We start from the raw sequence: 15,765 nt of genomic DNA on the forward strand, positions 1-15,765 counted from the left end.
AACATCCGTACCGCAACATCCGTACCGCAACATCCGTACCGCAACATCCGTACCGCAACATCCGTACCGCAACATCCGTACCGCAACATCCAAAATCTTATCAATTTAAAGTTTGTCACTGAATTTTCTCATTATAATCGTAATCGATCAATAAAGTAATAGATCATAGGCTTTAAAAGACCCAAGCATAATCAAATAAAAGTGTTGCATAGTGATAAAGATTTTGATTTAATTACTTTTGGCTGCAAATTTGTCATAAAATTTAATCTACAATATGTTTATTCTCTATATACTCTAAGTATATAACTACAATATTAGCTCAATGAAGAATGGTTGTTACTTTCATGCATATAAAGACGGTATGTTTAAAGTTTGACTTTCTTAATAATGATAATTTGAATAAAAATTTTTAGTGTTTTCAATTTATCAAATCAATTTATTATAAATCAGATTTCAACTGATAGTTGAGAATAAGATATTTTTCTTCTAATTCATTTATTTAAACCCTTTTTTATTTAGATTAGTTAATAGTGTTATTTTGTTTGATTCTATTTCATTATGGTAAATCAAATCTCATATATTATATCTATTAAAAACATTTAAGATAACTTGGAAATTTAATTTGTAGACTTTACGTATGTTTAGATTATTTATGTTTAAATTACAAACACTACAATCAAAATCCCAGTACTTTTAAAGGTATATATTTAAATAACAATATCATGTCTCATGATTCTGTTTCAACTAATGAAAATACTAACTTAAAAATTGACGAAGATGATGAAAATGAGAAATTGAGAAATAGATGTGAACATTTGGAGGCTTTGAGATTGAAAAAGCAACAAGCTGAACCTCCATTAGAACAGAAGCCATCAATGAAAATTTAAGATACAATTGAAGATGAAACTCAAAGAAAAAGAAAAGAAAAATTACAAGCATGGAGGAAAAAGAAGCAACAAGCACAACAATTTCCAAAAAATGTACCTTCGTCAAACTTACAACAAACTTCAACAATTAGTCATCAACTTTCAAAAGATAAAACCGCAATATCAATTTCCAAAGAAGCATCAACTGTTAGACCATTTCGACGAAAAAGAATAGAATTTGAAGGAGAAGAAAATCATTCAAATTTGAGAAAAAAACCAAAATTTGAAGTACCCAAAACTGAGAACAATGTATTAATAAAAGATACTTCAAAAACTGTGGATGAATTGGATGTTTTCATAATTCAATTAAATAACAACAACTCAAAACAAACATTAATTGAAAAAGAAGAAGTTCAAATTTATTCAGTTTCAGAAGAAGACGAAAAAGAAGAAGATTTACAAAATAGAATAGATTCAAAATTAGCCAAATTGGGAAATACCAAAATACTTAAAGAAATAGATCTGTCTAAAATCAATTATAAACCGTTTAAAAAAAATTTTTATCAGGTCCCATTTGAAATGTCACTAATGTCACATGAAGAAATAGAACTTTTAAGGTTGGAACTAGATAACATAAGAGTTAAAGGAGATAAAATTCCTATTCCTTTTACGAAATGGTCTCAACTAATACTACCTTCAAATATGATAATTGTTATAAATGAGTTAAATTTTACAAAACCATCACCCATTCAATCTCAATCCATTCCTAATGCATTATCAGGTCGTGATCTAATTGCAGTTGCAAAAATAGGTTCTGGTAAAACTTCATTTTATGTACTTCCATTGATGAGACATATTAATGCTGCTAATACTGGTCCAAGTGCATTAATTTTATGTCCAACAAGAGAATTAGCATTACAAATTGAACAAGAAGTTTTAAATTTTTTCCAAAAAAGTGGATTAAAAAATTGTTTGTTGTTATGGTGGTTTTAAAATTGAAAATCAAATTAGTGAGTTGAAAAGAGGAGTTGATATTATTGTTGCCACTCCTGGTAGAATGATTGATTTATTAGCAGCAAATAATGGAAGAGATTTATCTTTACAAAACACAACTTTTGTTGTATTGGATGAGGCAGATAGAATGTTTGATTTAGGTTTTGAACCACAAATAAATAAAATCTTATCTCAAATTAGACCTGATGGAGACAAACAGTATTGTTTTCAGCTACTTTTCCTAAAAAATTAGAGGCATTGGCTAAACATATACTAAAAGATCCCATCGAGGTAGTTGTTGGTGGTATTGGTGTTGTTGCTAAAGTAGACCAAAAAATTGTATTGCTTAATGATGGTGAAGATGAAAGAAATTATATGACATGTTATCCGCCATTAATGAGAATGATAAAGTTCTAGTGTTTGTTGAAAAACAATCAGTTGTTGATAAAATGGTTTCAAATCTTCTACTGAACAAATTTCCTTGTGTTTCAACACATGGTGGTGTGATGAGGTTAGAGTTGTTTGAGCACCAGCTTCATTAACATTAGCAGTAGAATTAATACCAGCAGTATTAGCTTGAGACATTAGTTTAGTTTAAAGTAAATTATAATATAATATATTAGTTGATTAAACAAAATTATAAAAATCTAAAAATCTAAAAATAAAAATCTTAAAAATAATTTGAGAAGCTGGGAAAATGCCAACCTATTTATAATAAAAATATTTTAATAAACTTAGTCAATAATAGACTTTAAAACTTAATAAACTTAGTCAACAAAAGACTTTAAAACTTAATAAACTTAGTCAACAATAGACTGTAAAACTTAATAAACTTAGTCAACAATAGACTGTAAAAATTAGTAATAAATAAAAATAATAATAATAATAAAAATTTAATAGTAATAAAAATTAGTCATAAGTAAAAATAAATTAATAATCAATTAGTAAAAAGATAAATCCCTCATTGTTAAATTAGTAATTGAAATACTTTAATCAGTAATCAAGGAGTGACTCATTAAATCCCTTATTGAAAAAGTACACAATATTTATTTGTATTAGTCATTTGTTTACAACTTTAATTTTATTTTGCAGCCAAATGAACTGCCTTATTGTTTAAAAAATATGACACAAAAATAAAGTTTAAAACTATTTTCTAAGATTAGTAATTATTGAGTTATAATATTTCAACAGGTGGTAAAGATCAATTGGATAGAAAATATGCTATAAAAGAATTTTCATCACCAAATAGTGGAGTAAATATATTAATTGCAACTTCAATTGCTGCAAGAGGATTAGATGTTAAAAATTTATCTTTGGTAGTAAACTTTGATCCACCAAGTCATTTAGAAGATTACGTACATCGTGTTGGTAGAACTGGTAGAGCAGGAGCAAAAGGTGAAGGAATTACGTTTGTGTTTAGACTGCAAGAAAAAGAAATCATAATATTGGTGAAAGGTTTAAAATCTAGTTTAAAAGATATACCTCCAGAGTCACTAAAAATATCTGAAGGATTTTTCAAATAAAGTTAAATCTGGTGATGTTAAAACAAATTCTGGATTTGATGGTAAAGGTTTAGATAATTTACAAGATGTTAGAGATAAAAATTAGAAAATGGAAAAAAAAATGTATGGTGAAACACTTGAAGAAGAAAAAGAAGAAGTTCCAATCAAACAACAATCACCATCTCCAATAGGATTTATATTACCTACATTTGAAATAATTAGAGGAAATTCACCAGAATCTTCAGGTCCGGATAAATGTAAATTTCATAGTAGAATTGCAATCAATGATTTACCTCAATTAGCTCCATTGAAAATAGTTCAAAGAGAAAGTTTAACAAGAATTATAGATGAAAGTAGAACTTCAATTACAACTAGAGGTAAAATTCATCAATCTGGACAACAACCAAAACCTAATGAAGAACCTAAATTATATTTACTAGTTAAAGGATTAACAAAACAATCAGTTGAAGAAGCAAATACAATTATTAAACAATTAATGATAGAAGGTATTGAATCACTAAGTAATAATGTTAATAATAAAAATGGTACAACTGGTAAATAGTCTGTCATATAAATAATTAGAGATAATAGATTTAGTAAGGTGGGCCACTAGGGTTTTACGCTGTCCCAGGTTTTACGCACTATGTATTTGCTCGCGTTTACTAAAATTTACTAATCTGAAAACCAAAATCTATAACGTTTCGTTTTGATTTTGTGTAATTATTCAAAAGTACTTGATAATCATATTTATCTCATTCTGTTGAGTTCAATTTCATTCCAAGAGAAAATCGATAACTCTTTCACTAATCACTGAGACTGAGAGAATAAAATGATAGTTTTTTCAACAAATTAAGACCAAAATTGAAAAAATTTCCATTTTTCGCTGGAAATTGCTAACGAATTTATTTGCAAAATATAATTAATTAATCGCATTATCTGAAACACAAGAGAAAAGAGAACTAAATAATAAATTAATTTAAAAACAAATAATTATTATTGAAAAATATTATAAGATCTAACTAAGATATAAACTATTCATTTTTTTTAACAAATTTTTTTTGATTAGCTAAATTTGCAATATATTTTAAAACTTTATATTGTTTAAAATGAATTTGTACTCCCGTTTCAACTAACCATAAAGGTAAATATCTACTAATCCAATGTAAAAAATAACTTCTTTTACCATGATATAAATTAAAACCTGGATCAATCCATTTTCTTAAATCTTTAACAACTTGTTTTGCATATTCATTTGGTGAAATATTAGTTTCTCTACTCATCATTGAAGAAGATCTAATTGAATCATAAACACCTGGTACATTATAATAAGATTCATCTAAAGTTGATAAATTATTTGAATCACAAATTGCAGTATCAACACCTCCAGTAATAACACTATGAACTCTTACACCAAATGGTTTCATTTCTCCATGTAAAGTTAAAGCATAAGCATCAATAGCAGCTTTTGTTGAATTATAAGCAGAAACCCAAGATAAAGGAACTCTTGCAGCAACAGATGAAGTAAAAACAATTGTACCTCTTGCATTAATAACTAATGGAGCAAAATATTTAGTCATATTAATTTGTCCTAAAACATTAACTTGGAAAATTTTATTTAATTTATCTTCATCAATTTCTATTGCTGGACCTGCTATTGATATACCTGCATTATTATATAATATTGATAATTTTCCTCCAGTAATTTCTTCAACTTTGACTAAAGTAGATTTAATTTGTTCAATATTTGTTATATCTAATGGTAATGATATTATTCCATATTCTTTTTCTAATGGTTTTTGACTAAATAAAAATTGTTGAGGTGAACAACCAATAACTTTATAACCTTTTTTTGATAATTCAATTGCTAAACTATATCCAATACCTGAAGATGCTCCAGTTATAAGAGCATATTTAGTTGACATTATGAATGGAATGTATAAAAACGTTGAAATGAAAATGAAATATTAATTAATTCATTATTTAAAAATTAAATATATATTAAATCTAAAACAATAATAATATTTAAATATAAATTAATTTATTTATTATAACCCCATTTTTTAACTTTCTTATTTAAATTCATTTTTATCTAAATTTAGTTATAAAATTTAATTTGTTTATCTACGATGCTACCAAATCACATGAATTTAATTTTTTTTTGTTGAGTTAAATTAATTTAGCTAGAACGAAGAATGTGATAATTACCGACCGAGGGAAAAAAGTCATCGACGTAAAATATTAAAGATGAAATATCAGTATATTTAATACATAAATCTATATAGGAGGTGGCATAAAAGTTTTTGGTATAATTGTATCATTAATTTTAGAATTATCACTTTTATCTAATATTATTGCAGGTACTCCATTTTCAACATCTTTAAATAATAATTCTGGTTCAATTTTATAATTTATAAATTTATTATCATCTATTTCTTTTTCTGGTTGTATTGATTGATTTTCATTATTGTTATTATCATCATTTTGAAATTTTCTAACTAATTCACTTTCAAATCCTCCTAATCTTTCCCATAATAAATTTGATAATTCTTCTGGTGAATATATTGATTTTTCATTTGGACCATCTTCAATTTTATGCCAATCATTCCATTCTGATTGTGGACTCATTGGTGGACTTATTAAAAATCTTTTAGAATCTAAATCATTTGGTAATTCTAAATAATTAATTTCTGTATTAATTTCTTGTTGTAATGCTTTATCTAAATCCAGTCTTTTTAAATCAAATTTATTATCTTTTATTGTAAATGATATTTTTATTGATGAATCCCATTTTAACAATTTATTTTTTAATGATTCAGAAATTTCTATTGATTCACATATTATAACTATTCTTGATAATTTTGATAATACTATTAATTCAACTAAATATGAACTTTTTGATATAAAATCAATCAATGGATGAGGATTTAGTAGTAATTCATCTTTTAAATTTGTAATTATTAATGTATTAGTAGGACTTCGAGGCATTACTATTATTATAAGAAAAAGAGAATTAAAAAAGAGAATCCAAAATAGATACGAAAAATAATAAACTTTTTACTTAGTAATTTTTTTATTCATTAGTTTCATCTCAAATTCATCATTCTTTTCATTCTTTTTGGTTCATTTGAATCTTTATCATTTAAATCATCTAAATTATCTTCATCATAATATCTTTTTGGAGTATTTTTTAAATCAAATAATGACCAAAATTTTAAATTTTCATCACCTGCAACTGTTGCTAAAGTTAAATTATCAGGACTTAAACAACCATTTAAAATTCTTGTATCATGAGCATTTGTAATTTCTCCAGTTTTTTGTAAAGTTGGATAACTAAATAATGATATACTATTTGTTGGATATCCATGAGTTGCTACAATTTCCATTCCTGTTCCAATTGCATAACCCCAATTTAATGATGAAATTTGTGAACCAGTTTCTATAGTATTAACTCTTGCTCCAGTAGTTGTATTCCAAAAATTAATAGTTTTATCAGTTGAACCACCACCAGTTGCTAATAACGAAGATTGATAAGGACACCAAGATAATGCTTTTACAGCAGCTTTATGATTATTTTTGACAAAAATTGGTTGTTGATTATTTCTAATATCCCATATATTTACAACATTATCATTACCACCAGTAACAAATTGTTTTTGATTATTATATTCAATACCACAAATTTCTGAAGAATGAGAATTTTCTAATTTTGATATAATATGAGAAGAAACTCTAACATCAGAATGATATAAGTTACCAACTCTACTACCACTTGTTAAAATATGTTGATTCCAAGATTGAGAAGCAATTCTTGTTAAATGATTATCACAATTTAAAGTTCTTAATTTTATATTTTTTTCAATATCCCAAATTTCAATTAATCCATCATCTTTACCAATTGAAACATATGAACCATCTTCAGACCATTTAACTGATGTAACTAATTTTTTTTCAGGTAATTCACATAACAATCCAACTGAACCAGTTGATGCATTCCAAACATAAACAGCATCTTCTAATCCAATTGCTAATAGATTATACAGTGACCAAGCTAATAAATTTAAATAAAAATCATCAACTATACCTGGAGCATCTAATACTCTTTCTGGTGCTGATGGTATTTTTTTAGCTCTTGCAGAAGCAATTGAAGGAGGTAGTGAATTTTTACCACCACTACTCAAGGATAATTTTGATGATTGTTGATTAAATTGTGATGATAATAAATTAATTGGTTTTTTTCTTTCAGGTGGTGCAGGTTGATATAACAAAATTCTTGAATTCATTTCTAATCCACAAGCTTCTGCTACATGATGTTGATATATTTTTGATGATTGAGCTTTTATATGAGTTTCTGGTGATGCATTTGGTGCTGGTTGTGGAGTTGATGAATCTAATTTACCAGTAATTGAATTATGTCGAGATGGGATAAATCTATCAGATATTGAAGTTTCTGAATTAGATGATCTATTAATTAATGAATTTGATCTACGTAAAGTAAACGGTAAATTATTATTATTTCCATTATTATTATTATTATTATTTGTATTATTTGATGATGGTAATGCTAAAGTAGTTTTTGATCTTTTATTTAATAAAGGTTTTAAGGAGGTTGGTAATTGAGGTCTTTGAAATTTTGATTCTTTTAAATTTGGTGGTTTTGATATTGATTCATTTGATATTATTTTATATTTCTTTGTAACATTTGGACTCATTTGTTTTAAAAATTGTCTTTTATTTGGTGATAATAATGGTTCAGATATTGATACTGGACCACTAATAAATCTTTTTTCAATTTTTGTAGATTCATGATTTTCGTTATGCGTCGTCTGTTTATTCGGTGATATAATTGATATTGACATTATTTAAATTAAAGTTTTTGACATAAAGTAATGAAAAGAAGTAATAAAATGATGGTGAAAATATAATTAACTTAATTATATGATGGACCAAATAAAAATTGTAATAATGTAATTGCTTTTTTAAGTGTTTGCTTTATCGAATAAACTAACTTGCTTTCAATTATAAATGGCTGTTTCAAATAAGTTTAGTTCTTTTTTTTGATATTCTTTCTTTAAGACTGTATTTAATTTAAAATTTCTTTTTTCTGCTTATTATAGTTATTTGTTTATAATTTATACTAATTGGGTTTAAATTGATTGATTATTAAATAGTTGATTTTGTGTTACTCAATTTAGATTTGAGTTTTTCCGTAAATTTTAAATTGTAATATTTCAAGAGTTTCAATTTGATTATTAAGTTTGAATTGGTGAAGGGCAGTTGATGGACTTATATAAATTGAAATGTTTGTATTAGGTATTGCAATTGACACACTTAGTTAATGATAATTTCAAATATTTGATGTCGATTGTATACATTTTGCAGCAAAATATACATAATAATTAAAATAATAATGAGGCAAAACTTTGCTATCAAGCATTTAAACACAAACAAATTTAATGTCTAATAATTCAAATTCTTCTTAATTCAAGCTAAAGGTATCAGACATTTCACTAAACCTTCTCTCATTGAATTCAGTTCGATTTAATCGACTTTAAATAAGCTAAGTATTGTATATGTTTTTGCTACCAAATACAAAGTAGTGCACTTTTGATCAAGTATATTTCCAATTATTAAAACCGGATTATCAAATTCTAAATTCAATCTAAGTTAAGGCAACCACAAATATAAAACAACTTAATCAATGCCAGCATATCATTCTACTTTTTTAGGTGAAGAATCACAAGATACAAGAACAATTGGTAACTTATCACTATTACCATTAAATACAAAATATAGAGGACCAGCATTTGAATCAAATTCAGATTATGATATAATTGAAGAAACTTTAGATTTATTTAGAGCAAATTCATTTTTTAAAAATTTTGAAATAAAGGGAAATGCAGATAGATTATTAATATATGGAATATTATTTACAAGTGATTGTTTAAGTAAAATATCAAAAACAATGTCTCATAAAGAATCAACTAGAGTTTTAAATAATTTAAGTCTTGATAATTTTGCATTACCTGGTGATATATCTTTCCCATTAAATTCATTATATTTACCACCAAAAACAAGATCTGATGCTGATTTATTAAGAAGTTATTTAACTCAATTTAGACAAGAATTAGCTGAAAGATTATTAAATAGAATTTATAAAGATGATTCAAATATACCAAGTAAATATTGGTTATCTTTCACTAAAAGAAAATTTATGAATAAAAGTTTATAAAATATATATACCCACTTTATTTTGATATAATTTATAATCATTACCATAAAATTTATTTATTAATATCCATTCTTCATATTTAATTCTTTTTTTGAAAAAAAAATGTAATATAATTAAATCTATTATTAAATTGAAGTAATTATTTAATAATAATTGAATACCTATAGCAAATAACCAAAATCCAAAATAACTTGGATGTCTAAGCCAATTATATATTCCTGTGGTTACCAATTGATGATTTGTTTTTTTGGTTGTTGCAATATAATGACTAAATGAATCTCCACATTGTTTCATTGCTAAATGTCTTATATATAAACCAACACAAATTAAAATTAACCCCAAGATTGAAATTATGGAAGTCTTTTGATTATATCCAAAATGATATTCCAATATGGTAATACATTGCATCAACCAATATTCATTATTACCTTTCACTCCATAAATTAAAAAGGCTTTTGATGTAATTGAACTTGGTTGATATAAAACAATATTAATAAATTCTAAAATAAAATAAATTTTTAAACAAATAAAATATATAATTAATAAAACATATTTTTTAGAATTGAAAATTGACCAAATATCTAATGTAAATAATGAGCCTAATATAAAACAAACACCATATATCTCTAATAAATTTACTTTAGTTGTTGTATATTTCATGCAAGAAATGAAGTGTTGCAAAAACAGAAAAAAAATTTGACAACCAAAATAAATATTCCTTTATCTTATCTTCAAATGGGTGAACTACTATCAAGATATGATCCAACAAGAAATAATCTACTAATAATTGGATTTAAATCATTTTCAATAGGAGTTGTTTTTACAACATCAACAATTTTAGAAATTTATTATCAAAAACATTTTGCATTATTTTTATATTTACAATTTCTTTGTATTTTCCATTCATTAGAATTTTTAAGTACTTATTTATTTAATAATTCACAAGTTGATGATGATTCATTTATTTTGGAAGATAAAGAATTTCATATAATTACTTTTGCATCTATTATAGAATATTTTATATCACCTTTTAAAATTAAATTTTATATAATTGGATTTCCTTTGCTATTATTAGGTCAATTTATAAGATTTTTAAGTATGTTTACTGCTCAAGAAAGTTTTAATCATTATGTTCAAAAACAAGGTAAAGAAAGTCATAAATTAGTTACAAATGGAATTTATAAATATATTCGTCATCCAAGTTATTTGGGGTTTTTTTTATGGTTTATTGGTATACAAATAATTTTAGGTAATATAATAATGTTAATTGTTGGTATAATAATATTATGGAGATTTTTCAAAGATAGAATCAAATATGAAGAAGAATATTTAATAAAGTTCTTTGGAGATAAATATACAAATTATCGAAATTCAACATCAACTTGGATGTTTATTAAATAATAAATTTATATAGTATATAATATATGTACATAGAATGTTTAAAATGTTAAGTGTCCTGATTTAACTATCTATTAATAATAAGTTTCATGTGTAATGATATTTTATTTTTCCTTTCTTGGATCAACTCCAAATCCATTAATATTTCTATACATTAAAACACCATTTTTACCATCAACAAATTGACACCATCTTGCAGATTTCCATAAACTAACCCACATATTTTCATTTGAATGTTGATAATGAATACCCATAACTTTTTTAATTGCTTCACTTGCTTCTCTTGCATTATAAAATGGAATTCTTGAAACATAATGATGTAAAACATGAGTTTCAATAATATCATGGAATAAATATTTACCAACAAAACCAAATTCACGATCAATTGTTGCAGCAGCACCACGAGCAAAAGTCCATTGATGAGCTTCATAATGTGGCATTTGAGGATCTGAATGTTGTAAATAAGTAATAAATACTAACCAATGATTAACTAATAAATATGGTAAAAAATAATTGACCAAAATATTAAATCCACCAAAATTTTTATACCAAACATACAAAATAGTAAATTGAATTAAAATACCAAGATCCGACAACAAAATATAATTATAATCCTTTTTATCAAATATGACTGAACTTGGATTAAAATGACTTTTTTGAAACCAATTTAAATTTGGAAATGATTGACCACTAACATTTGCAAAAAGATAAGCAATCCAACCAAAAGTTTGTTGAAAAATTAAAGTTAATAAAGAATAAATTGGTGAATCACCTAATAAATCATCTAAATCTTCAATACCTCTATTTTTTAAAAATTGTTCTTTTGTTTTTGGTATAAATACCATATCTCTTGTTAAATGACCAGTTGCTTTATGATGTTTACTATGACTAAATTTCCAAGAAAAATATGGTACTAATAAATAAGAATGTAATATCCAACCAACTAAATCATTTACCCAACCATAATTTGAAAAAGCTTGATGACCACATTCATGAGCTAAAACCCAAATACCAGTTGCAATTAAACCTTGACACCAAATATAACCACTCCAAGCAGCAAATCTTAATAATTGATTTGGTAAAATTTCAATATAATTATTTGCAATAAATCCTAAAGTTAACATAAAAAAAATATCTCTAAAAACATAATAAAATGATTCAATTAATCTTCTTTCATAACAATGAGATGGTATAACTGATAAAATATCTTTAATAGTATAATCTGGAACTTTAAAAGTATTACCATAAGTATCAATTGCAGTTAAATTAGTTTGATAACCAGAAGGAGTAGATTGAAAACTTGCAACATTACCTGATTTTTTAATTTTTGTTGAATTATTATTCTCATTATTTGAATTAAATGATGAAATTGATGAAGTTACCGCTGACATTTTTTTTTATTTTAATTAGATATTTGGATTAACTTGTATTAAATGTATCTATATTTCTATTAAATGAATGGAAATTGTTTGAAAAAATTTGGTTGTAAATATTTGAAAAAAAACAGATAAATAAACGTGGTTTGTTGATAAAACTTTTTTGACTGCAAAATGAATATATTTTGAAATTAATTAAAAATATATATATATAATATTAATGGAAATGAAAAGTGAATGAATGATTTGTAAAGTTTGAATAAGGTAAAAAAAAAAAAAAGATTGAATGAAAATATGAAGATAAGATAAAGAAAGATAAAAAATTCAAAAAAAAATTCAAGATGAATGAAAAATTGGTTTTATAAATAAATTAGAATTTATTATTTTATTTTATTTATTTATCAGATGAAAAAAAAATAAAATAAAATAAAAAAAATAAAACCACTTTTTTATTTTCATACTTAAAATTTCAATATTATTATAAGACATTAATAATTAATAATAAATCTTACATTATAATATAATAATAATAGTAGAGATGGATGATAAGAGAATAATAATTTATTCAAAGTTTATTAAAATACAATTGGGTAATTCATTGATTTCAATAAAATCCAATCATTAAAGAATTTAAAGAAGATTCGTTTCTTTTTTCTATTCTATATACATATTGATTTTTATTGACAGTTTGTAGATCTTTTTAATTTTATTTTTATTTTCAATTTTTAATTCGTTAAAATGGTTTTAAATTAAATTGAATTTATAATTGAATTGAATGTACTTTATCAATTTATTTAACTTGAAATATAGACATCTTAAAGAACTTTCTTAATATAATTATACAATGTTGTATTAATCAAAATAAGGGAAAACGTAACCCCCTTTTTTTTTGATAATTTACAATTACAATTTAATTATATAAAGTTAATACAAAAGTTACTATAATTTGTTGGCACCCGATTGTTTTATTCTTTTTTATTACACAATATAAATTATATGTTATAATATAGATTATAAAATATAATAATTAATGTTAAAATAATATTTATTTTAAATAACTTATTAAAGTAATAATTCTAATTGGTTTATTCTTGTAATTGTATTAAGTATTTTATAATAAAATTGATTCTACAATTATTATACCAACTTATATTTGTACACAATTAGAATTAGATATTGGAGTTAAGANGTTTTTTTTTTTTTTTTTTGAGTGTTTATTGAAAGAAAAAAAAAATTTTATTTGTTAATGCTTAAAATGTAAAAAGAAAAAAAGAAACTCAACAAATGATTATGAGCTCTAATCAATATCATCAACTTCTACATTGTCTTAAATTTTAAGGAGTTAAAGGGCTGAATTTTATGATTCAAGTAGTCAATTATTCTCATGTACGTGTAATGATTATTCTGTCACCTTTTTTTATATTTTTAATTTGCCTGAAATTAAAAATTAAATATTCAAAGATGATGAAAATTTAAACTTTTTTTCTTGACACATGTTTTCTTTATTTCTATATACATAATTTAACATGTTTTCTATTCTAAATACATAAACTTGAAAAAAAAGAACGAAATATTAACATAATCGAAGTAATCCAAATTGTTAATTCTATGCTTATATAAATAAGTTTTTTATTTTTGATGAATTTGGTCTAACTACTCTTTGATTGATTTATTTATGAAACAAAAGAAATAAAAGAAGGCTTTTTTTTTACTTTTAATTTACGAATATTTTAGGAATCACGTTTTAATTGTATTTAAATTTGTTATTAAACTGCAATAAATAGTTTAATGAAGGGAGCAAATAAACTACAATTACTTCAACAATTATATATATGAATATCTATTATTAAAAATTATTATATTAAACACGATTAACTATTTTATAATTCATTATAATATCTTATTTTTACACTTTTTTTTTTTATCATTACTTTTTTCATTAACGAATATTACTTAATCTTGTACTATTCATATGAACATTAATATCTAATTTATCAGCATCTTCTTCAATTTTTCTTAATCTTATATTTTGACTATCAACTTCTTTATTCATTGTATTTGCAATACCATGTAATTTTTTTGCATAATTACCAATTTGATCTAAATTAGAAGCAATTTCTTTTTCTGCTTCATCATCTTCTGAATCATTTTCAAATTGATAACGAGAAGCTTCATTTAAATTTTTTTCATTTTTATATTTTTGATGAATTTCATTATTTGTTGCATTATTCATTAAACCTTGTTTTAATCTTTGTTCACTTTCATACATTCCTTGTCTATTAGTTTCTCTAAGATATTTTTCTTGAATTTTTTTATTTTTAATATTTTCTTCTTGTTGTCTTAATCTTGATTTTTTATTAAATGGATTACCATAAGCTGGTATAAATATTGATCTATTTAATCTTCTTAATTCTTTAACTTTTTCATCTGCAATTTGAGTTTGAGTATCAGCTAATAATAAATTTTGTTCTGCATTAAATAATCTTTCTGATTGTGATCCTAACATTCCTAAAGTATTTGTACCTGATGCATCTGCTTCTTGTGCCATTCTTAAAGTATTACGAGTTGATTGAACTGATTCTTGTTTTATAAATCTTATATCTTGTTTTATTGCTTCAACTTCTTCATCTTCTGAATTAATTTGTTCTTCTTCTCCTGGGATTTCTAAATTCAAATCTAATTCTTCATCATTATATTCTTCTTGAATAAATTGATCATTTAAATCTAAATTTTCATCATCATCATTTTCAAAAGTTTGTTTTTTTAAAGGTTTATTATTTTTAAACATTTGATGTGATGATATTGCATTAAGATCTAATGATGATTCTGTATCATTTGTTGTTTGTCTTGTTGACATTCTTGTGACATTTTGAGATTGAGAATTATTTCGTATATTATTTTGTGAGGGTGGTTGTTGTTGTCTAGATGGTCTTTGAGATTGTTGATCTCTTCTTGTTGGCATTGCATATGGATCTGAAGCTAAAGTTCTTGACAGTGACATTGACAGTGACAGTTGACTAACATTTTTATTATTATACGGATTTGATGTATTTGTTGATGATGAGTATGGACTTGAACCATTCTGATATGATTTATTTTCTAGATTATTACCGTTTTGAGAACTATGATTATTATTATTATTATTAGCTGCATATGGATTTGAAGCTGGATCATTAGTTTGAACATTTGCATATGGATTAACAGGAGCAAGACCAGGTTTCATTTGAGCTCTTTCTTGAGCGTATTGTTTAAAAGCTCCAAATTTCTCTTGTCTTTGATTACTTGATTTTGTTGATATACCAACTCTATTTAATTCTTCTCGTAATTCTTGTTCAGTTGGATCTTTTTTCATAAACATTTTCTTTAACCCCATTTTGAATGATTATATGATTCTTTTGTAA

General features: G+C 24.2%; 10 protein-coding genes across 10 annotated transcripts; 5 read left to right on the forward strand and 5 right to left on the reverse strand. All coding sequences in view use genetic code 12, as the record gives it.

Moving 5' to 3' along the window:
* Nucleotides 1-722: 722 nt before the first annotated feature.
* KGF54_000315 (uncharacterized protein) lies at nucleotides 723-1,859 on the forward strand (the record flags this gene model as incomplete). The annotated part of the gene is made up of 2 exons (XM_051763707.1): nucleotides 723-807; nucleotides 889-1,859. 2 exons carry the CDS (start codon nucleotides 723-725, stop codon nucleotides 1,857-1,859), a joined length of 1,056 nt encoding a protein of 351 aa, XP_051622306.1.
* A 64-nt stretch (nucleotides 1,860-1,923) lies between these two features.
* On the forward strand, nucleotides 1,924-3,382 carry KGF54_000316 (uncharacterized protein; the record flags this gene model as incomplete). The annotated part of the gene is made up of 2 exons (XM_051763718.1): nucleotides 1,924-2,083; nucleotides 3,051-3,382. 2 exons carry the CDS (start codon nucleotides 1,924-1,926, stop codon nucleotides 3,380-3,382), a joined length of 492 nt encoding a protein of 163 aa, XP_051622307.1.
* Nucleotides 3,383-3,482: 100 nt separating this feature from the next.
* On the forward strand, nucleotides 3,483-3,923 carry KGF54_000317 (uncharacterized protein; the record flags this gene model as incomplete). Its single annotated transcript, XM_051763729.1, has 1 exon — nucleotides 3,483-3,923. The coding sequence occupies one exon, from the start codon at nucleotides 3,483-3,485 to the stop codon at nucleotides 3,921-3,923; it is 441 nt and encodes a 146-aa protein (XP_051622308.1).
* Nucleotides 3,924-4,392: 469 nt separating this feature from the next.
* Nucleotides 4,393-5,283, reverse strand: AYR2 (Ayr2p; the record flags this gene model as incomplete). Its single annotated transcript, XM_051763740.1, has 1 exon — nucleotides 4,393-5,283. One exon carries the CDS (start codon nucleotides 5,281-5,283, stop codon nucleotides 4,393-4,395), a length of 891 nt encoding a protein of 296 aa, XP_051622309.1.
* A 352-nt stretch (nucleotides 5,284-5,635) lies between these two features.
* Nucleotides 5,636-6,346, reverse strand: RCN1 (Rcn1p; the record flags this gene model as incomplete). The annotated part of the gene is made up of 1 exon (XM_051763751.1): nucleotides 5,636-6,346. One exon carries the CDS (start codon nucleotides 6,344-6,346, stop codon nucleotides 5,636-5,638), a length of 711 nt encoding a protein of 236 aa, XP_051622310.1.
* Nucleotides 6,347-6,444: 98 nt separating this feature from the next.
* CDC20 (ubiquitin-protein transferase activating protein) lies at nucleotides 6,445-8,217 on the reverse strand (the record flags this gene model as incomplete). Its single annotated transcript, XM_051763763.1, has 1 exon — nucleotides 6,445-8,217. The coding sequence occupies one exon, from the start codon at nucleotides 8,215-8,217 to the stop codon at nucleotides 6,445-6,447; it is 1,773 nt and encodes a 590-aa protein (XP_051622311.1).
* An 842-nt stretch (nucleotides 8,218-9,059) lies between these two features.
* Nucleotides 9,060-9,590, forward strand: ARC18 (Arc18p; the record flags this gene model as incomplete). The annotated part of the gene is made up of 1 exon (XM_051763774.1): nucleotides 9,060-9,590. One exon carries the CDS (start codon nucleotides 9,060-9,062, stop codon nucleotides 9,588-9,590), a length of 531 nt encoding a protein of 176 aa, XP_051622312.1.
* Nucleotides 9,591-10,325: 735 nt separating this feature from the next.
* On the forward strand, nucleotides 10,326-10,991 carry KGF54_000322 (protein-S-isoprenylcysteine carboxyl O-methyltransferase; the record flags this gene model as incomplete). Its single annotated transcript, XM_051763785.1, has 1 exon — nucleotides 10,326-10,991. One exon carries the CDS (start codon nucleotides 10,326-10,328, stop codon nucleotides 10,989-10,991), a length of 666 nt encoding a protein of 221 aa, XP_051622313.1.
* A 101-nt stretch (nucleotides 10,992-11,092) lies between these two features.
* FAD2 (Fad2p) lies at nucleotides 11,093-12,379 on the reverse strand (the record flags this gene model as incomplete). The annotated part of the gene is made up of 1 exon (XM_051763796.1): nucleotides 11,093-12,379. The coding sequence occupies one exon, from the start codon at nucleotides 12,377-12,379 to the stop codon at nucleotides 11,093-11,095; it is 1,287 nt and encodes a 428-aa protein (XP_051622314.1).
* A 1,924-nt stretch (nucleotides 12,380-14,303) lies between these two features.
* On the reverse strand, nucleotides 14,304-15,737 carry SEC9 (Sec9p; the record flags this gene model as incomplete). The annotated part of the gene is made up of 1 exon (XM_051763806.1): nucleotides 14,304-15,737. The coding sequence occupies one exon, from the start codon at nucleotides 15,735-15,737 to the stop codon at nucleotides 14,304-14,306; it is 1,434 nt and encodes a 477-aa protein (XP_051622315.1).
* Between the last annotated feature and the right edge of the window lie 28 nt (nucleotides 15,738-15,765).

This window comes from Candida jiufengensis (assembly GCF_024610255.1).
Source record: "Candida jiufengensis strain CBS 10846 chromosome Unknown scaffold8, whole genome shotgun sequence".
NCBI lineage: Eukaryota > Fungi > Ascomycota > Pichiomycetes > Serinales > Debaryomycetaceae > Lodderomyces > Lodderomyces jiufengensis.